Source organism: Ruditapes philippinarum, unplaced genomic scaffold, assembly GCF_026571515.1.
Source record: "Ruditapes philippinarum isolate M1 unplaced genomic scaffold, ASM2657151v2 ctg386_1_1_1_1, whole genome shotgun sequence".
NCBI lineage: Eukaryota > Metazoa > Mollusca > Bivalvia > Venerida > Veneridae > Ruditapes > Ruditapes philippinarum.
In genome coordinates, this window is record NW_026862271.1 from 2,434 (window position 1) to 25,918 (window position 23,485).

Here is a 23,485-nt window from a genome sequence, read left to right on the forward strand (position 1 = left end):
ATGTGTCTATTTTTGTTTCTTCACTTACACGGTCAATATTACAAGAAATAGTAGTAACAAAACACTTAAAATTGCTATTAAACACGTGTCACTACATTCACTTGTTGTTGCTGCTATTTTTGTTGCCGTTGTGGTCTGCGACGCCGTAGTTGTATAATGATTGTTGGTCCCAGTAGGTGATGATGAAGTACTGCTGTCAACTGAATAATTTGTACTTGTTTCTGTTGTGGTAAACTGACGGGAAGTGCCAGTAGGTTTGAATGAAGTGAATCCATCTGTGGAATAGTTCATACTTGATATTGATGTTGTCATTATCGGACATTTTTGGTCTGTTAAAGTTTCATTTAGCCGACATCTTCGGGATATATTGCAAGTCTCTAAATGACTCAGATTTTGTGTCAATGCATGATTATAAAAATCACTGTACTCCATCATTGGTGGTGGACACGGTGCATAATTTAGCATGTCATGTTCTAATCCACAAAATAACGTTCCGCATGTCATGTACATTCCTATAATTTTAACCAACAAACAAATATGAACAAACACCTGAATTATTTAATTACACTCTAACTCCCAACAATGGTTATCACAAAGTTAATATGTATCTAGGTCTGTTATCGACATTGATAGTATGAGCGCATGTTAAATCAATAGTAAAGCTAAAACTATACATAGTTTATGAAAGTAGCGCTGCATTGTATGGAAGCCCTGGAGGGACATTTTAAATTAATTTTTAAAACTTAAAACTTATTATTTAAAATTTAATTCTTAAGATTTAAAATTTAGTTTTTAATATTTAGTACTTAAATCTCATCATTAAAATGGACGCGGGAAACCATTCCGTTGACAGATTGACGCCACAAAGAGCGGCACAGAGAATACGAGTTGCGAAAGAAGTAAAGTAAGTTGGACTTTATGTACAAGAAAAACTGTTTTGAATCACACTATAAGCTAGGACACACACACGCACTTGATATCATGGTGAGGACTGGCTTGGACGGGTTTATTTATTTATTTTGCAAAAGACTATCCGTCCCAGACTGTAGGGGTTAAAGGTCAAAATTGGGCTGAGGGAATATAAAATAACTTGGTACAATTGTTCACCGCCATGACAAGGTGTGTAGAACGTAAGACCCATGCTTAAAGGTCAGAGTCACATTCAGCTGTCTTTTTTTTATACCTACATTGACTAGTCGTCCATTTTTGATGCAGTTCACAGCGTCTGCAATAAAATAAGCATAACAATCAAGAAGGCTGGACATGCTACCCTTGGGGATCTAGTTAAAAAGCTTAATAAAAAGCCTTGATTTTAAGACGAGTGTTTAGGGTCACCATCATCCTACTAGTATGATCATTGATTTGCATTGGAAATTTACATTATCAGTCTTATAGGTTGTAGTAGTGTGCTTTTAAATGCCTGCAGTTTGCAAAAACCTTGCCACAGATTTTGGTAAAAGTTTTTGCTCAATGAAAGTGAAATGATAAACAAATACAATGTCAAAGAAGAATCTATACTGAAAGAAACCTCATTTTACCACAATTTATAAAGTCAGAGGCGTTCTGAAATAATTGCATCAATCCATTAATTGTACTGCAACAACTCTACATAGTTTATTGACTGGTTTACAGTACTGCAAAATACATTTTAACAGCTGATTTTATCGATAATGATTGGGAATGTATAGTTGAAACTTTTAATTTAAGTTATAATATTTTCAAAGAGTCTGTTATTTATGTTTTTTGAGGTTATTTTTTTTGACATCAGTTATAAGGTATGTCCCTCTAAGGCCAAAATTGTATGAAATTGGTTCTTAATAAAACCTCTAATATATTTTAGGCAACTGCTGTGAAGAAAGGCAAAGGACAAAGCAGTGCATGTAAAATGAAAATGGGATGGCAGAACTACCGAGATGGAAAGTACAGAGTTGATACTGAATCAAAAGGTGGATAAGCACGAGTGATGTATTAAACATTTGGGGAAAGTCTGGCAGTAGAAAGAATAAGAAATAAAGCGCTTAGTACGGAGAAAGTAACATGGACAGTGTGGAGGACTACGACTTCTCATTGGCTTAAGCATCAGGACAAGTAATTAACAGTTATACTGATGTAGACCAAAAACCATGCAGTTTCACAGAGTATTTTTACAGCTTACAATTTGTCTGCGTCACAGTGCCATATATACCTGAGATAAAAAAGGAGGACAAAAGTTTCATGATAAATGGAGTCCCTGTGGACAGAACTATTAACATAAAGTACAGCAAAATCAAGCACTCATTATATTCTGAAGAACAATCTGAACTATTTGCCAATCAATATCGCGGTGCTTTAATAGGTCTGGGAGTCCAGAAAAAAGATAATTCATGAATATGATCCGTTTGAAGGAAGATGGGTATGTGGTTTCTAGAATAGAAGTACAGAACAAAGTCTTCCTAGAAAGAGAGGAAAACGTTTATATTTGTCCAGAAGCTTCATCGCAGCAACATTTTGTATCGAATGTGCTAAATCAAATATTTGGTTTTTTTAAGTTAAAAATAGTAATTGTTTGGTTCTTGGTAAATCACAATTGTTCATGATAATAATTACATTCATTTAAAAATGGTTGATAAACGGAAATTTATTTTGTAGTAATATCAATCGTTGTTCTGTTTTCATGTGAAATTGTAGGCAACTGACATATATGCTGTAGCCCTGTGATAATTATAAGCATACCAACTTATTGACAAATATAGATTATAATGTGATTATGATTATTATAATAATGTTTGCTTCTTAAACACCTTTATCTATGTAAAAAGTTGGTTTTTTGTACCTGCCAAATGCACACAGCACATTTGTGGCATATGTTTATTTTTAGTGGCAATTATTGTTTTATTTCTCACCCACATGGCAAAACTTGCTATGTTTTTAACGTTACCTGAAAACATGAATCGTGTTATGAATACCCTTTTATTTTTATGATGTAGCATACAGTAAGTAGTTACCCCAGATTGTTATTAATTGGAAGTTGAACCTGAAGCGATTGTAGATACCTTTGATTTTGTACTTTGATTAGTCACAGTAATTAAAGAGTAAAAGTTGTTACACTGACTTTGCTGCCTTATTTTTAAAGTGGACTGTAATTATACTTTTTAACAAACAACTATAGCCTATCTATACGCCATCAGTAAGGGAAAAAAGATTAGCATAAGGGATGATACCAAAGATGTCAAAGTTCTGTACTACTATTTCTTTCGCGGAACCTGTAACCAGATATCAATTTCTTGTAACCAACTGTTTTTAAAAAATGTCGAAAATGTTGGGGTTTCTTGTCATTAATAATTTCAGCCATTTTAGCTCAGAAGAGTAAGTTTCTTTACAATAAACGCAAAATAAACAAAATATAGATGGTTCAAGAGCTTGTCACAGACTTAATGGATCAAACAATAGTATACAAAAAAATAGATAAATACAGAATACAGAAAAGTTTGTTTGCCAGTTTTTTTTTAAAACAATATTTTAGATGCGTAACTATATGCATTGAAAACTGTTCAGAAATGAATAAAGCTCTGTGATTAATTCAATAAAGAGAAAATCTGATATATCTTGATTCCTTTTTAGCTCAGCTCAAAGGTGAGCTATTGTCATTGCCCGCTGTTTGTCGTCTGTTGGTGTGTTTCTCAACATTTCCCTTGTGAACACAATACAGGTCACATTTTGTATCCCATCTTCTTCAAAATTGCTCAGAATGTTTATCTAATTGTTTTTTAGGTTAATTTTTAATCTGGGTTATCTGGGGTTATAAACTATGTCACTAGTTCAAATAAGAAGAACATAGGGAACACTTTAGATGCTGTATTTTCAACTTGAACAACTTTCAGAATATTCGTCTGGATAATCTTCAGGTCGAGTTTGAAGCTGGGTCATATGCGGTAAATAGGTCAAATCAAAGAAAAACATTTTGAACACTACAGGTCTTTTTCATTTGAAACAACTTGTAACTTTATCATAGGTCATATATGTAGGTCAAAGTTGAAATTTGGTCTTTTGTGGTTAAAAAGTCCTAAAATTTGACCCCTTCTGGAGAACATTTGGCAAAATTCAAAGAGCTCAAAATGTTTATCTTCTAATTTCCTACATACGGTTTACTTAGATTTCTAGTAATATTTACTCTGAGTCAGATTTGTCATGCAATCAGCAATGTAGGATCAGAATGTTTCAAGAGAGGTCTCGTGTTTAAGTTATTTTATTATTATTTTTTCCGTTTGATTTATGACCTTTTCTAACAATAAGTAACGCGAACTCGTGAAATTTTAACTAGCAGTTAAACATAAAAAAGCACATACTTCAAAAAAACATGAACATCAGAAAAACATGAACATCAATGTTTATTCATTAAAAAGTATATATATTATTGTCTAATGTTCAATCATTTGTATTTGTTTCATATTCAATATCCTACAAATCAACATAAACACCATAATCAGTAGAACCTGATAGTTCTAGTACATTAAACAACATTTTATTTCTGTTTCTCCAGTACAAGTGTCTACACGTTTCTGTGGTCAAATTCCAGTGAATACAATGCGATAAAGTCCCGCTAGAAGAACATCCGTTACATAAATTGCAAGCATTCTGCATGAATAGGGTTTGACGTATCAATTCGTTCAGGAGCTCTCAAATCCTTCAATGTATTCATCCACCTTGGTACAATAAGCCGTCTCCGCTAAACTGCAATTCTTTTTCTACTGTACCTGTACGATTTCTTGTGAAGTATACATGACACGGTGACGCCCTTAAATATTACAACGAAGTATCCTCTTTAACTGACGAAGACCAAGACGTATGTTGTGGCGACAAAGTAAAACAATTTCTGCGTACTTCAAGTCAGCATGAAAGTTTTCACTTCTAACCTGGTGCTTCCGTTTTCAGTGGTAATAGGGATGACACAATTGTTGACACAGGAGTCATTGTCAATAAAATGATAAAGGCAAACTTCAACGGGATCTCCATGGTTACGACCTTAAAAGAAATAAAAATAAATGAAATATAGCGTTATAAAAACAAAGGGCTGGGGCTGTCAACATGTAATATTGTTATCCACCACCAACAACTAAACGTTATCGTTAGACAAACCTAACCCCCTGACTATTTGACACCATGTAATCAATAAAATGTAAAGCGGCACCGTATCTGGTGTCTTTGATAAAACTAACATATCTTAATCGTTTCAACTGTTAGCATGAAAAATATAACAATCGAGATATAATAGTTCAGGGAATGTTATTGTGTATATAAAAAATGACAATTACCTGTAGGCAGCTACATCGAATTTCCCAGTTTTTCTTCGTGCAGAGACCGTTGAATTCAAATACCCGCGTCTTATGTTTTCTGATCTTAATTTTTAAGTAATAAGAATTAATTTTTAAATATTAAGAATTAAATTTTAAATATTAAGAATTAAATAATAAGTTTTAAATATTAATCTAAAATGTCCCTCCAGGGCTTCCATAGCATTGTTATATTTGATTATTTCTCATCACATATATAATTTCAATATCTAACTTTGTTTAATATGCTAATACAGGAATATAACTCTTTGGTATATATATATATATGTTATATTTATTAGAAGCAATTTTTCTAAATCTTTGATGTTTGTTTATTATTTTATCTATACATTTATATGGTAATGTTTTCATAAATGAAAAATGGGTAAGATTTTTTCGGAATTTCTTCACTTATATCATTTATACATTCCTATTGTGATATATGGTGCGAAAATAACCCGCCTTTTATTTTCTTTTAACGCTTAATAAGTACCATACCAGTAAAAATTTGGTTGTACAAGCGAATCTTACTGTGACTTCTATTTCTTGAATTCACACAACTTAATACCAGATTTACAGGAAAGAACATGTTATATTATGGAATTCTTGTTAAACAGACCTCCTTCGATGGCAAGTGACAGATTTCCAATTTATCATTAATGAAATTCGTCACCAATAACAATACGGCTAAGGTGTAAACAAAGTAGTAGTAAAGATAGAGAAAAGAGGATGTTGGAAAAACTAATGGGGAGCCCCATGTTGTCGGATGGTTGAATCCCAAAGTACTCAAAAGCTTTGTAGACAAAAAAATGGAGGAATTATTACTCATGAAACAAATTCTTCGTAGTTTACTAAATGCTCAACTACTTAAATAATTTCTTTCGGTAGATCTGTGTTTTTGTGAAATTTCAATAAGCTTCGGATATATTTCGATGCATTAGAAAATGTCGTATAAACAAGGAATGTTAGAAACAAAATGTATTATATCGCATCATAATTGCGCTCATATCTTAAATTACGTTATCTTAAAGGATGCGCATGTGTGTGCACATGTAGCGTCTATGTGTGGGTGTGGGTGAAGTTTGTTTTTTGTTTTTTTTTTGGGGGGGGGGGGGTAGCATTGTTACAGTTTTAAGGCCTTAATTCTCATATGTTCATGAAATGTGTAATTTAGTGTAATTGTATTAGAAATAACTCAACGGATAAATTAGTAATAAATAAGGAAAGAAAATATTGAAAATTATTAAATCTATAAAATGTCTGCTTGAAAATGTTGACATAATTATGTTAAAAAAACAATAACAAACGAACAAACGAACAAAAGCTCTATGATAAGAAACATTCTGTTTAAATTCTGCTATATTGCAAACATTGTGCTGTCACATGTATTAATATTTATGCACATGTTTATGATAGCTATAAGAATTTATTCATGCTTGTAAAACAATAAAAATAAAACACAATAACTGCAAGCACGTTCATATTTTTAACACTTAGCAATAACTGCAAGCATGTTCATGAGCTCGTTATAAATATGGCCTCAAACTCATTAAAACAATACGTGTTCCTTAGTCTGAATAAAACATGTTTCAATGATAAACGAAGGATCAATTTCTTGAGTTAAATAGGTCAAGGACTTGTTGTGCACCAATGTGCAAATAGCTAGCTCAAATAACATAATTTAACCGTTTCGAAATCGTATTCATGCAGGTGATTTTCATGATTTGATAACGGGCGAAACACCACATGAAGCCACAAAAATTTGTTTTATGCTAAAAGCAAATAGACAATGATTATGCAGACGATCGTGCAGTTCTCTTTATTATACGTGTGCATATGAATGATTGAGATAACGAGTAACACGGTAGTATTTAAAATTAATGTGTCTTGCATATGCATTTGTAAAATGTTAACAAAGGCAAAAGAGAGCAGCTGAGTTAAAATAAACAAAGAATATTTCTTCTTTTCAAGTGTTTTATTGCTGTTTAAAGATAACAGTCGCACAATACAAGGCGCTCAGTTTTATGGAGGTCGTGAGACTTTTCAAACTTTTCAAAATTATATAGGATAGGTATTTTGTTTCACTGAACTGTAAAAAAAATTATGATTGTGAAACAAATGGTTTAATAGATAATTTTGTATACAATATATATATGATATATATATAATCAGTCATTTTATGATTTAAACAATAAAAATGTTTCACAGCTATTTGACATTTTTAAGAAAAGTGCATCCACGAATACTGATTGATTGATAAAAAAATGATTAAATTTTGATTTGTTTTATGTTAAAATTTTCGACCTCTTTCATTTCCTTTCTTTCGAGGATGCGTAATATTGTATCAATTGCAACTTTTACAATGATGCCTGCAACAGTCGCATCACTTTAATGTGCAACAGTTACTCTTTTCTCAAAGTCCGTGCATATTTTTTGAGCAATTAAAACATTCTTATTTTAAACTCATCGCAAGTGATCTCATTAAAACACGTTATTACAGGATAACATTTTCGACGTGTACTGATTGTGTACCGAATACGCTGTTTCTTTTGTTCTGTTCCTCAATTGTCATATGAGCCGCGTCATGACAAAACCAACATAATGGGTTTGCGACCAGCATGGATCCAGACCAGCCTGCGCATCCGCGCAGTCTGATCAGGATCCATGCTGTTCGCTTACATACTCTATAACAATGTTCATGTTTGTGCCATGTTATGTCTCACTCCATTGAATGTACATTATACTAACATATTTGTCTTATCTTGTCCCTGTGTTGTTGATTTTTTTTCTGATCGCTATCATATTTAAGTGATTGCAAGTTAATAAATTATAATTTCAAATTCAAGTTATCCATGAATATTTAGGATTTATCTATAAAAGATATTAATAAAAGACGTTACACTTTATCGTTTGTTAAATCACAACTATTTTCTTTCACTATATTTTTTGTATTATTTGACTCAAATGAAATGAGATATGCAGTTTTTATGTCAAGATTATAAGTCTGATCAGGATCCATGCTGTTCGCTATCAGTTTCTCTACTTGTTATAGGGTTTGTAAGCGAACAGCATGGATCCTGATCAGACTGCGCGGATGCGCAGGCTGGTCTGGATCCATGCTGGTCGCAAACGCATTACGTTGGTTTTGTCGTGACGCGGCTCAATTTATCACTGAAGTGGGCTGAGGCTAAGCCAAGTTTGACTGATTTTAAAAACAATACATAAAATGATTTGTTCCACACGGTGTTTTGTTGATAGCAAATTTATTCTCTTGAAATGTCCTTCACCAATATGGGATCTATTGTTCAGGTTCAGCACTAATCTCATTAACTTGTTCAGGATCTTATTTTTTTAAAAACAAACAACATGATACCAGGTTGAACACCAATTGTCAAAATGACCACTGTATCAGAGACATAGGCAAAAATCTTTAGTATATTGGTTAAGGTAATCCCTTTTTCTGTAAAACTTTAACCTGTCATTTGTCGATATCTCAAATGATTTTGATCAAAGTTGCACTTAAACAAAAGATGTAGGCTTTTTACAGAACCATTACATGTGACCTGGAGGTTAAGATCCTGATTAAGTCTTAACTTGGACCCCAAAAGAATAGACTCTGTCTTGCCAAAATGCAAAGACAATTTATTATCAATCACTAATAAGACTCATGTCATAAGATTGAATTTCTTCAACTCCAGATTTATTTTTACCAGACACAGGGGTACCTGAGTCATCAGCATATAGTTTATTGCTTATAACTGCAGTCATGTCATTGACATATATAAAAATAAAAAAGGATATAGAATGGACTCCTAGGAGACATGTAATGGGAGCATTAGTAGAATGAGTACCAGCCACATCCATCAGCTGCTGTTTATCAGAGAGAAGACTTGAACCATGTAAGAATGTCATTATCTATGCTAAATGTTTGAAGTTTCAAGTGCAGCATGGTCAGTTGTATCAAATGCCTTTTGTAGATCTCAAAGTGTCATGACTACAATATTGCCTTTGTCCATTTGTAATTTAATATAATCTGTTATACGAATCAAACATGTGTCAGTTGAAAAACCACTTCCCAAACCTAAAAGAAACTGATAAAACAAACCCCTTAAGTTAAGACTCAACTTACAACTCTCTCAATAATTTTAGAACCTATTTAACATTGAAACAGGGCTATAATTACCAACATGCTTTTGTCACTTTTCTTGCACAAAGGGATATCTGACAATTACATGCATACTTGACAGTAAATGCTGCATTATTGTGCAAACAGTCAGCTACCGTTGTTATTGATATTCTATATTAATACGACAGATACAATGTAGATTTGTACTTTTGAAACCTGCAACCAACAGCAATGAGTAAGGGTAACTGTGCACCAAACCTACGGATATTTTTTCTTATATCAGAAAACAATTTTAGTTTAACATTGTTTGATAAATGAATCACAACAAGAGAAATAATCGATACCGACTTCGTCAATTATTACCAACATGGTAATCTTTCAGTTGAGATTGTAAATGTATAGGTTAACCGGGATCCCTTATCCCTAATGATTTTGGCACTTGAAATTTCAGGAATTGTTGCACTGTAAGACTACTTTATTAATATGCTACCGATGCTTATCCAATATTTCATAATCTTAAAAGATTTTCAAAATAGCGCCACAATCAACGTTTTACAATTAATCAAAAGACGATTAATTAAAATTCCTAGCTGGAAATCACTTTGTTTGGGACAGTCATAGCAACTATAGCAATAATTTAAAGGAATAAGTATCATGAATTTATTGTCTAGTTAATCAATGAGTGAGAGCATGGTGGTATACAGATGGAAGCTGTATACAAATTAATTATAAATATGTTAAATTAGCATTTGATAATCCATATCTTTTTCAAAACAAACAGCACAATAATGAACTGAATTTTGTTTTAATAAGGTATTCCTTGTTTAAATCTTTAATTAATATCTTAGATTTTAAACATTGGAACACGATAGGTGCGTTATTTGTTTCTTTAGTGGGCGATCCTGAGTCTTTTTAAGACAGCTGAAAGCTACAACAGTTCTATTTGTTATATTTCCGTGCAATTAAAAGCAAGTCTTTCAAAAGATGACTTTTATTAATCTTAACCTGCTGGACCCGAAAGTGATAACCCTTTGCCACCATCTTATTAAGGACAGCTCTGGAAAAATCCAGTAATTCAGTAGCTTAAAAGAATATAGCAAAACCACGAAACCAATAGATGAAAGACATCATGGAAGACATTAATTAGGTAAAACAATGCAGATCTGGGAGCGATAAAAACATCCATGTATAGACGATATATAAGAAACTGTCCACAAGGACATTTAAATAATCACCAATATATGTGTGATTTCTTTTTTACATTTACTCTTTATACAGATTAATACAAGCGTTAGTGTATGATTTATAATACGTGGTATATGTTAAATGGTGTATCCCTTAACGAACCTATCGCCCTACACATTCTTTACACGTTTGTAAGAGTTGTAAAGGTTTAGGAATCCTTTGAGAATAATGGGGAAGTTTGTTTAACAAATTTGTAAAATTGCACAAAAAGTGAAAGAATTATAATTTCACTTTACATGTATATACAAATATAATATTATGTTACATGGACTATGGATGTTCATTCAATCACCGAGCGATTGCCTTTTATCATTTTGATATGTCAGTAAAGTCATATCATCCTTAATTATGCCAGAAAATATATTTCTTAACTTAATTTAGCACCGAAAGTATTTCATAATGTACTCAGTATACACAAAAATAATAAAATATTTAAAAAAAAATTCCTTACAGATATAGTGTGCTTAAATTTGATATTTGAAATTACTGATAATTTCCATACAGCCTCTATTTAAAGATATTTTTTTTAAATACACTGTTATGTATGCAACATATTACATGTATATAATTTATATCTGACCAGTTGGTATTTCCAATATTATCATTGTTCTATTTTTAGAACATAAACTACATGTATGTACTAGAAGGTTCTTAATTGTTGTAGAAAACTCATGCATTATATTTAGATAGAAACTTCTGGAATGATCTTTATTGTTGAAGTTGCTAGATTATGATTACTTGAGAACATAATAGACCTTTCTGGAAACTTCTTAGTTAATATATATAAGGAGACATTTTTCATTAATCGGATCTTTAAGTCATCAGTTACCTTTTTAGTCATCAGTGATCTTTTAAGTCATCAATATATTTGGAGTATTATTCAACTTGGAAATTAAGTGATTTATTGGAGCTTGGATTATTAATTATTCTTGTGGATTTTATTGTGGGAATTTATTCTAAAGTGTTCTTGGATTTAACTTGGATTTAACTGTGCTATTGAAAAAGGATCATTCCAGGATCAGACTAGACATTTGTAATTTTTATTTGGACTTCAGGTATTTGTAAAGATAATTTGTTATTTTATTTTTCTTTAATAATTTTTCTGTAATAAATTTGTTATTGTTACAAGTTTGTTGCTGGCTTTTCTTTCTCGTTACGCCTGGTTCGTAACAACACAAAAAGATTGTGTTACCTTTTAAACTCAGCACATGACATAATTAAACAGAGTTATAATACAGACTGTCATTGTTGGCATTTCTGTAAAGAAAAGACCAAATATATTTAACCAGCAATAGGGCATCACATGCGACTTCACAGACATAGTTTTGCATTCTTATATTCACATTAGACATATTCAGTAAGTTTTTTTCCTAGATTTTCTATAAATTTCTGCTATAAAAATATTATACCCAAATATGAGCACAGTATAAATTTAAAACACTAGCATTAACCGTACTATGTATATGTATATTTGAGCATTATAAAACCGAAAGATGACCGCTTCTAATTTCATAATGAAAATTTACTTAAACATGAATGTTACGGGACACAAACATGACTCGATGCCACGGTCATTGAGTTGAAGGACACTTTCTTTTGGTAATTACTAATTAACACAGCGTTCAAATTGGTAAGACCTTTTTTCAATGTTTTGCTCTTAGTCACGTTATGTCCACCAAAGTGTAAACTTTGAGTGCAAAGGTAAAATTCAAAATGACTTGATTGTGTTCAATTTTATACTACGCATAAATAAACAACAATCCACTTGACCAACGGGCATTTCGATAAATGAGCCGCGTCACGACAAAACCAACATAATGGGTTTGCGACCAGCATGGATCCAGACCAGCCTGCGCATCCGCGCAGTCTGATCAGAATCCATGATGTTCGTTTACCAACTCTATTACAAGTAGAGAAACTGATAGCGAACAGCATGGATCCAGATCAGACTACGCGGATGCGCAGGCTGGTCTGGATCCATGCTGGTCGCAAACCCATTATGTTGGTTTTGTCGTGACACGGCTCAAATATTGTTAAGAATGTACGAAATCCTCATGGTGCTGATGTATTGTCTAATCAGGTATATCCGAAAATGTACAGACCTGTCACAAACAATAGAGGTGTGTAAAAAAAATGCTTCACGGGTGGTTTGTTATACTCACATAACCTGCAGTCAAAACTGATAAACCTAATGCTTTATTGTTTAATGATTTCCGGCATATTGTAGGATAATTTTTATTACATTTATGACAGAGTGATCATATTTGAATAACAATAACGCACGCGCAAAAACCTGACAAATACTGTAAATCTTGATTAAACATGGACTTTTTATTGCCTTTTTATTTATTACAAATCTTTATGCAATAAAGATAACAATACTTTTTAAAGATACGATGTTCTACAAACCAAATTTAGCAAATTTTAAAGAAAAACTACGATTCTCATCATACATAAAAGGTGATATTTGAGTAACGTAGAAAAGAAAAACATGCACATTTGATGGAAAATTTTATAACTTATGCACTAATTGTACAAATTATAAAATGACGCTAATGTTTTGTTGTTTTTTGTTGTTTATTTTTTTTTGTCCGCCAGGGTCTATTTTGCCTCCTAATTTCAAGTTCGTCCTATTGCAGATTGCTCGAAATTGTTGCCTTTTTTCACGTGACATTTTAACAGTACTTGATATTGTGATAGTATTCAGTTCAATTGATTAAATTGTTCGTATATATTCGGTGAATTTCATTAGATTAAATGTACTCTGTCCATAAAGTTCTTAATTTGATAATTTCAGACAACATCTCCCAGTTTTTTTTTTAGATGACACTAATTAAGTTGTTGAATTGTTCCGATATTTTCCTCTTAATATTTGCATTAGCTATTCAGTGCTGGAAACATTTTTTTTTGTAAACTTTCAAAGAATTGTTCCATATTTCTATGTCGGTATCAAAAGACTGTTTCTTCACTGTGTCATTTGTATTAAGAGCAACTGGACCAAAAGCTTAACCAAGGACAATTGTAACAATGTTGTTTCTCGATGTATTCTTAAATGGCCAAGTTCTTCTCAATCTTAACTCATTAATAGTTACATGGAGGACTTTGCCTTAGCTATGTTAGCTTTGTATTTGGGAAATGAGATTAAAAGTTTGTAGGAAGCAGGTATTGAAACTAAATTTAAAGAATTAGTCAATTTTGCAAGGTATTTCAAGAAAAGAATTCACAATAGAGCTTCATTATGGCTTGATGTATGAAGTTTGAATTACTCGTCAAATGGAGTCTTAACTATAAAACATAAGTAGGAAAAATATGATGAATGTCATTACATCAAAATAAAGCTTAAATTGTATCCAACAAGTGTTGCCCACATGCATATTTAATTGATGATAAATAGCGAATACAATGGTTTTTTTTTAATTATTCACTGAAATATACAAGGGTTATCTGCCATAAACAAATACAAACAAAGGGCATAACAAGGAGCGTCTCAAATGCTTTACTTCCGTTTTAGATAAGATACCACATTGTATTTTATGCGATGTGCACGATTTTGTAAAAATAATAGTTCAATGTTTAGAGCCATGTAATATTAAAGAAATAATGTATTCTCAACAGTGATTTTATCTCGAAATAAAAGTATGTTTATATTTCGGATGCGATAAATTGCACCATGAGGGGCGCATCCGAAAGATAAACAGTGATTTTATTTAAGCGACAGATTCACTGCTTGGGATATATTAATTCGATTCTAACACATTAACAAATAAATGCTACCGTACCTGATATCAGCGTCGCATTTTCAAACTTCCTTTTTTTCAATAGGGAAAAATGCGGGTAATTTTTAGAACTGGTTTCAATACATGTACATATTAACATTGTAAGCAATCGGAACATCTCGAAAGGGCCGAAAAGTTGTCAGCTGTTTTCTTTTGATAACGTATGTTATCTGTATAGCTAATTAGCTATTAATGGTATTACCTCTATTCCTTACTTAACTGTTTTACATTTTGAAACCTTATCATCATTCATTTTTAGATGAATTTCTCTTCCATTTATTTTGAACATTTGTTTCCTTTACCTCTTTACCACGAGCTTCTTTCCTCACATTCCTCTTTTCGATATCAGTTTTTGGTGCAGATTAACGGAACACATGCTATTGTATAATCTTTTGCAGTAATTTCCGAAATTTTGCTCATAATTTTGTTAACTTTCTTCAAAATTCATTTTTCTTTCAGACAGTTATTTACAACACTGATTCACTCCTATTGATATCTTTATCGTTTTCCAATAAATGAGTACTTGTTTCTGGACATTGTATGTCATCGTTAGTTGTTTGTTCTTTTCTGCAATGTTTGCTTATTGAATACTTGGCCTGAAAATTAAAAAAGAGCTTATATGAATTTGTGTAAATAATAACTTTTACAGCAGCTGTTAAGTAGTATGCAGTTAGAGTTTGAAGTGGAAGTGAAATAGCAATGACATTTATTAAATCCGTTATCGATCTGTAGTCAACCTTTCACCCTTTAAAATTACGGTGCACCGATCTTTGTAAAAACGTATTGACCTATGCCAAAATAACATGCACTAGTTGTAGACTTTAAACTGTACCAAATACTCCGAAAAACGATTTTAGGAGCATCGTAGAACGAAAAGTGTTCTGGGGTGCATGTCCCCGTACCACATCAGTTGCACGGGTAAAAAATCGTGACTGTGGCCTGAATTTTAATAATTAGTAGAAACGATGACAAACGTCTCAAGTATTTCAAGCAGCAAAAGTGATCTTTGCGCGGTCTCGTTGCAATGAATTAATATAGGTTTAGATTACCGGAGACAGTATTGAACAATTAGAGTACAAACAGAAGTAGCGATAGCGATAGCACTGACATAAGCAATGAAAGTGACAAGAGTGTTGATGAACCATAAGCAATTGCAATGACAGTGACAAAAAACATCCGGATAATCAGCAGCGATGATGATTTGCAGATATAATAGAAAGTAAAAATGTCCGCAATATATTTGTGAAAGCAAAAGTTGAAGCACTATCATAGGTGGCACTAGTTGTTGTAGCGACAGAGATATCAGGGACGATACTACCGATAGTACAAGTAGCGAACATTACAATTACAATGGTTATATCAGAAGCAAGACAGTGATTGTCAGTGACTGCACCAACAACAGAAGCAAAAGCGATGGTAGCAATAATATCATTGGCAGAAACGGTAGTTGAAGAGGTTGTACTGAAACTACCAACAACAATACATGTAGAATTGGTTAAACATATTTATCTTTTAAAATACATATACATGCTAGTGATTTAATTATATAGAAAGCATTTCAAAAATCCTTACAAAAAAGGATAAGATTGGAAGATAAAGTCTTACAAAATTCTTTTCCTGAATTGATAGTTGACATATAATGTAAAAGATGCTTAATTCTTAACAAAGAAAACTGAGGCTTATATCTAAAAAGAGAAAACAGATGTGTATTATTTGACTGCCTAAAATAGATATGGTTTGACGCAATCAGTAGCGATTGCAATTATTTCAACTAATAAATATAACTATTTTACGAAACGTAAGTAATGGTGGGGAGCAATGGAAGGGAAAGAATAACACATTCAAGTAAAGAATTACCCTTCTCTTCCTAAATTTTCTATAAGCGCTGAAAATGAAATATGTAAAACGATTTCATAATTATACCTAAATTAGATCATTTTGATTTTTATACAAATATGTAGAAACAAAATTTAGTGTTACCATTCGCAATATTGTAATTGGTGATACTCTGATTTTTACTAATCCATTTGTTATAATTTTGTGATAAATTATTTGGTTTTCAAGAAAAAAACAATATTATTTCTCTACTCAACCACTAACTAAATTGCATTTTCTATGGAGATGTGACGGAAAAGCATCTTTAAATTGCAACTGAATACATCCTTACACGCCGCAGTTGTGGTGTGATCAAATAATGAAAATTATAACAGTAGCGCTTCGACAGTCCATAAGTATGCTTATAACAGTTATTCATTAAAATTTAAAAAGTTTGTTTTTTTTTAATTTTGAACATACATGTACTATAATGGAAGTCTGGATGATTGTCAACAGAGAAAAAAAGTGAGCTGTTTTGACGTCTAGCTCATTAAGAGACGTTGAGTTGGTGTTCAACTAAAAATAATTACATTCCATGTAAGCATGTACACAATCACGTTATTATTGCTCATTATTGAACAAAATTTTATAAAAATGTTATATAATTATATAGAAAACACGTTTACTTACATATATGATAATATCCAGATACCAATTATAATAACTACAACAATTATTACTACTAAGGTTGTTATTGTGGTGCTTGTCTGATTGGTTGTCGGTGTGGTTGTACTTCTTGTCGTGCAGGGAGTCTGTATGATTGGACAGTCTGTTTCAAAAAGTATACTATTTGTATAACATCTTCTGGCGATTATACAAACATCTTTTAACAACAAACTGTTGTTAAGAGCATGATCTCGGAATTCCAAGTATGGTATCATCGGGGGAGGGCACGGTGCAGAGCGAGTAGCATCCTCAATACTTCTCCCTTTCATCGAACACAAACCGGTGTAAAAAGAAGTGAACATGAGTTTATAATCCATAAATTTATCATTTACATTCCGTATTAAGATGCGAAAAGCATCTAGCTTTATATTGCAGGATATTTCATCAGCTTATTTTGATTTTATGAACAATACAAGCGCATGTATTTCAGAATGCAGACTTACCGTATTGTTATCGTTCGTTTAATTGTCCATCGTCTTAGCCAGTCATGATTAAACATCCTTTGTACACTACTTTATTGTACCTTTCTTCAGTGTAAATCCAACATGGCGCGGAGAATTGTATATCATGCTTTTTACGAAATCATCCGAAAGAGTGTGACTTGTCCGCCTTGTGATGATTTTACGAAGTAAGAAAATCAACTATTTTACTTATACAATCTGCTTGTCATTAAATAATTATATTATTAAGATTACATCTCAAGGTTACGCATATGGAAACAAATTGACACAATGTTACAAGTTCTTTTTCATCCGATAACAAAAAGCACTTTAACATGAAGCATGGGTCAATGACAAACTATGTTCAGATAAAATAAAGATAAACCATCTTTATATTTGCACAAAATTTGATTGTGGTACTGAAGATCAAATAATATGATGTTCAGTTTCAATCTGTATTTGTTTTGAATACTTCATAAAGCAGATAACAACGAAACTATTTTTTTCACAGACCATATTGTTCGCAATTGTGTCGGTTCTTTCCCCCACTTTTTGTCTTTCAATGAAAACATCTTATAGTTGAATTCTTTCTAGTCACATTGTATTTGTTTTCATCTAATATAACTATTTTCACGTTATCCGCCATTTTATTATTAAAATGACAATTTTCAATTCAACTGTAATTTTTGTCGATTTTCCCCTCAAGTCAAATTTAACCATTAGAGCTTAAGGAGGTGGATTCATAAATTATTTTTTTCATCTAATTAAATGCAATTTGTATGACTCAAGAGCTAGAAATGGAGCACGTTTTTATGTGTTACTAGGCGATTTAAATTTCAGAAGTGCTTAAACTGTACCGACTACGAAAAATATGTATATAAATACTTTTGAAAAAACAAACAAATATATACAAATGAATTCAGAAAATAAAATAGAAAATAGAAAATTATTAATGTAAATCTTTAAAGGTTACTACTCTTTAAAATTAATCAAAAAATTGTCCCAAACACTGCAAGACGCGTATGCATTATAAGCATATCAAGTTTTTTTGAGAATAGTATATATGTATTTGAAAATGTTATAGATACCTACGTATCTTGATTGTAAATAAAAGGTTTTGTTACCGTTCACCCAGAGCCTCAATGGCATACAAGAATATCAAATACTACTAATGTATGTCAAGTCTTTATTGCAGTGATGATACATAACCCAAAACGTGATATGTAGTTATGTACATGAAATCAGACATATACAATGTATTTCTTTGACATTATTTTTCTTTATCATATATTTGTTAATGCAATATTGCTGAAATATTGAGAAATATTGATGAAATAAAATCCTTTTTATTCATTTTCCGTATTTTCACTGTAAATATAAATTTTCACTGCAGTTAAGCATATTTTCTGTATTTCCACTGGTATGTTGCTGGACTACATTCTTCTTATTTCAGCCAGCACACAAAATTAAAGGCGAAGTCTTTCCAATGATAAGGTTTTACTATAAATACGGGATATATTTTAATTACATGGCATAAAAATTAAAATAGTTTATACCACTTGATGATATTAAACCCGTTTTGATAGATAAAACTTGAGTTTCATCTATTTATTATTGTTTCTAATTCGCATTAAATTCCATGCGGAAACCGTAACTCGTTGAAGCGGTGTTACAATTTTGTAATTGTTATGCCTTGAGTTTCATTATTTACATATATAACGCTTGATTGCTTTAGTACAGTTTCTTTTGACAAATTTTGATCACATTTGTGTCCATGTTCATCATATATAGTACGTTGTGGTTCCGTAACCGGAGTAGCAGAAATAATTCTTATTTGTTTTGTCTTCCTTAATTTCAAGTAGATTATCATTCCTCTGAAATTTAGAAGGTAAATGTCAAACTCGTCAATTAATATATTTACAATGACAAACATTAGCCAAAACAAAATCAGAAATATGAAGACAAAGATCCAACAGTGGAGAGTGATACTAACGTAACGCATCCCCCGGCAACGTAAGAAGTAGGAACCATGATCACATTAAAATGTAGTTTTTCTGTGTGCTTCTGTAAGTAATGTTGTCAAAATTATATACGAATTTACGAGTACATGAGTTATAGAATAATGAGTTATATCAAATAGTGGGTTATCACATTTTCAAAAATGCATTTTTATTTATTTATTTATTTGCTTCATGGCTGATTACAAGATTTATAAACGAACATGATATATAAAGAGCTTATAATGAGGTCTTATAAGAGGTACAAAATCTTTAAAGCCATATCGACATTAAATGTTTTAACACCTGTAAAACATATCCAAATAACACATTTTGTTTCAACATCTTAACAAAAGATACTCGCACGAGGTAAAAGCACTTTTACTTACATATTTTTTCTGGAGTTTTGTCATAGCATTAAATGATTAAATCAATGAAATACTGCAAGATATGTTTTAAAAATGAAACTGTCAAGTTTGGGTTTTTCATATTAGTGTTGACGCCTTTCGTTTTCTTTCATACATTTATTTTAAGAAAAAACTAATAATGTCAGTTTAACTTAACAAATTATTATCTTGAAAATTATCTAGAGAATTAATAACATTTTAAAAGCTGTGTACAACGTTGTAAAATTTTTGGTTGCACGATTGGCAAAAATGCGAGAAATTCAACAAGAACATTAATTTTCGAAATTCCTTTAGATTAACTAAATATCTAGTGTAAATGTTTCAGAAAGATCTTTTAGATTATTTTACTTATTTTATGAAATTCCCTCTTTAAGATTGTAATTTTAAAATGACAAATACAAATTCTGCTAATATTCAGTTATTCCCTGTAAATTTCAAAGGAGGTCAAACCGTCTTCGTCCGAAAAAAGTAATAAAACTGGAGGATATTACTTCAAGAGAAACATTTGAAACGTGAATATTTGTATGATTTTTGTCGTAAGTTATTACCAAACCATACTCACACGATGATGACAGCAATAGCAGACAAAAGTACGATTAGTATAACTATACCAATATCTTCGGAATTAGCTTGTGAAATCGGTAAGTAATCACTGGATAACACTGTGCTTAGAGATGTACGAACTGTAGACGATGTCTGATACGTCGATGAAATCGTACTTGCAGATGAGTTACCAGTAACAATGCTAGATAAATCATCTGTTGTCACAGTTGTTGATGTTAACGAGCAGTCAATATTAGAACCAGTTAAACCACATCTTGTTGCTAAGTTACAAACTTCATGCATACACAAACTTTGATTTAGTGCATGATCTCGGAATTCATTATAATTAAACCATTGTGGAGGACAAGGTGCAAAATTCAGAAAATCTATGTTTGTGACATTAGACGTCAGTTTACATAGACCAAAATAATCCATATTAAAAACGTATGTCTCTGCTATGTAAAAGTTTCAATTAAAAAGATATTCCATAAGTATATTCACTGTGCACAAATCAAAATATTTCATATAGTATATCTAAAGCATTTACAGCGTAGATAAATAACACGTGATATCACAAGCGAACAAATAAAATGGTGATAATATAATACTGCATGAGGTATATGATAAATATGGTAAACTATGTAATTATATAGCTAAGCATGCAGGTGCAAATTAAATGATAATGATACATAACATGTATGTAAAATTATTTTTACACCATTACATAAAATGATAATGCAATCAGAGGGCGATAAATAAACTTTGGACAAAATATTATTCGTTGCAAGAAAAAAGACAAGTACGAATATCAATTGTACTATCTGTAATATATATAATGTAAATGCTCTTCAGGGATGGAGGTAATAAAGATAATAATAAATATAATGTATTATGTGTTTTTGATTATGTAATAAAACATTAACAAACATATTTGATTATTAAATGAATTATAACTGGTGTGCATGTAAAGTCAAACAAAAAGCAGAGACGACTTGTCATTATATTTCACTTCGATAGTAATCAAAGACAGTTTATTGTAATATGGATACTGCTTAAGCAATAATTCATTGCATTGCACGCGAGCTTGCCCATCTGCCAGTAAATGGGATATCCATCTAGCACAAATCAATCTCATTTTCAAGTCATGTTTTAAAAAAGAGAGGGTTGTATGTTCAATCGGCATTAACTATTCTTTCACTTTAGCAACCTTTTTGACAGACGTTGCTGTTTAAATCCGACGGGCATGTTGTACATCTTCAGTCGTTATTAACTCACATTTGAATTTATAAAACCAACGAATAAATGATGAAAAATACATTTCATTGTGTTCATATACAGAACAGATTTCATTAAAAATGTGTTGACACTATGCAAATGAGACAACGATTCCTAATATAAGACCGCATTTCAATGGCATACTCTGGTCTTCTACCAACCATTTGTGTATTACAGTATTTGAGTAGACAATGTATAGCGAGCCATGAATACAACTTAAGTGAACGGATTTTTTCCGCAATATTAAACAATTTAATTCTAGATGCAATCATATTTGAACACTCCTCGTACTGCGGCAATATAAAGTCGGTAAATGACACATTAAAATCCAAACTCCTCACACTGATTACCTCCCTTGGCAGAATTGTAATATCTGTACTGATTAGGGGAGATCACTGCGTATGAGATTGATTAAAACCAGCATTAATATGCTAAAAACTTGCGACAGTTAACCGAAAAATGTCTGAAGATAATTCCGCAAAGAGCAGAGCTATCTAATACAATGAAATAACAATATTTTTATCTAATAATACTGTAACATTGGCAGCAACTGACCTATGTTTTTTTTATCATACTCATTATCATACTTATTGACGTTTCCTTTATTCGTCAATTAAAGCAATTCGTCTCAAAAGTCGCATTGCAGTTTTGTTTTTTATAAGAAATATCTTGCTAATTTTACAAAAAGGAAAATTTGCTAAGTTCAATATGTTAACAAATATAAAACAAACAAAAACACTAAAGTCTTAACTCGACGACAGTTGTATAAATGTATACAATTTCTATTTAATTTGAAAGTGTTTCACATTTTGCATCCGAATGTAATACAAAAGAAAGTACATTTGATTTGGTTTATTCCTTTTCTTCTTAAAGTGCTAACCCTTATAGAATAGCAGAATAACATTTTGTTCCTGAACATTTTATTCTGTGTACATACAATTTTCATATTTGTTGAATAACATATATATCTTATTTTCCAGGTATTTCAAAAGATATAGCTTTTATTTTTTAAATTAAGGGGCATGACAGCTTATTTTAGGTTTAAGGAGCAATCAGAAGAAGTTTCAGAATAACATACTAGAACGTACGTCAGCCACCAGGATACTCATAGTCTGAATGAGATTAATATGTAAATAAGAAAATACCTAGCAACACTTACTGTATTGCTGTCATTATATCAATCATGCTTTTGTAACGATGTTAGATGAAATGATTTCTAGTAACTCTTGTAACCTAATAAGGTGAAACGAGAACCTATTTATTACCGTACCTGTATGAATCAAGAGAACGTAGGTTCGAGCCGATATCACCTCGCGATCGTGTTTCTTCATTTGACACCGTCACTGGTTATATAGCTCAAGGAAGACAACAGAAACGTATATAGGTCGCTACTCGGTATAACACACACACACACACACACACACACACACACACACACGCACACGCACACGCACACGCACACACACACACACACACACACACACACACACACACACACACACACACACGCACGCACCAACACACACACATACACACGCACACGCGCGCACGCACGCACGTACAGACGCACGCACGCACGCATGCACTGACTCTTTATGACCTAAGCGGTGGTTGAAAGGACGACAAGTTTAGATCTGTGCCTTTGTATATAAAAGTTTTCAAATACCTTTTTGGTTATGTCTTTTTTTCTCTAAAGTTACTTTCCATGTCAAAGAGTGTTTAGTTTATATAGATGTCTGATTAAATTGATTTTGATAAAGCAGTCAAACTATGGCAGGAACGATGATAGGGGGTGGGGGGGATTATGAAACATGCAATTCAAATTA

At 31.9% G+C, this 23,485-nt stretch overlaps 2 protein-coding genes across 3 annotated transcripts; both read right to left on the bottom strand.

Moving 5' to 3' along the window:
- Positions 1 to 14,495: 14,495 nt before the first annotated feature.
- On the bottom strand, positions 14,496 to 18,349 carry LOC132718501 (uncharacterized). 2 transcript variants are annotated; one of them, XM_060702200.1, is made up of 3 exons: positions 17,441 to 18,349; positions 16,962 to 17,100; positions 14,496 to 15,052 (listed from the first exon to the last, which is right to left on the bottom strand). In XM_060702200.1, exons 1-3 carry the CDS (start codon positions 17,494 to 17,496, stop codon positions 14,924 to 14,926), a joined length of 324 nt encoding a protein of 107 aa, XP_060558183.1. In that variant the 5' UTR covers positions 17,497 to 18,349; the 3' UTR covers positions 14,496 to 14,923. The 2 variants fall into 2 exon arrangements, with proteins under 2 accessions (XP_060558183.1, XP_060558182.1); XM_060702199.1 differs by adding an exon at positions 16,314 to 16,341 and having other exon boundaries at positions 16,962 to 18,324.
- A 41-nt stretch (positions 18,350 to 18,390) lies between these two features.
- LOC132718500 (uncharacterized) lies at positions 18,391 to 20,979 on the bottom strand. Its single transcript, XM_060702198.1, has 2 exons — positions 20,404 to 20,979; positions 18,391 to 19,311 (listed from the first exon to the last, which is right to left on the bottom strand). Exons 1-2 carry the CDS (start codon positions 20,817 to 20,819, stop codon positions 19,107 to 19,109), a joined length of 621 nt encoding a protein of 206 aa, XP_060558181.1. The 5' UTR covers positions 20,820 to 20,979; the 3' UTR covers positions 18,391 to 19,106.
- Between the last annotated feature and the right edge of the window lie 2,506 nt (positions 20,980 to 23,485).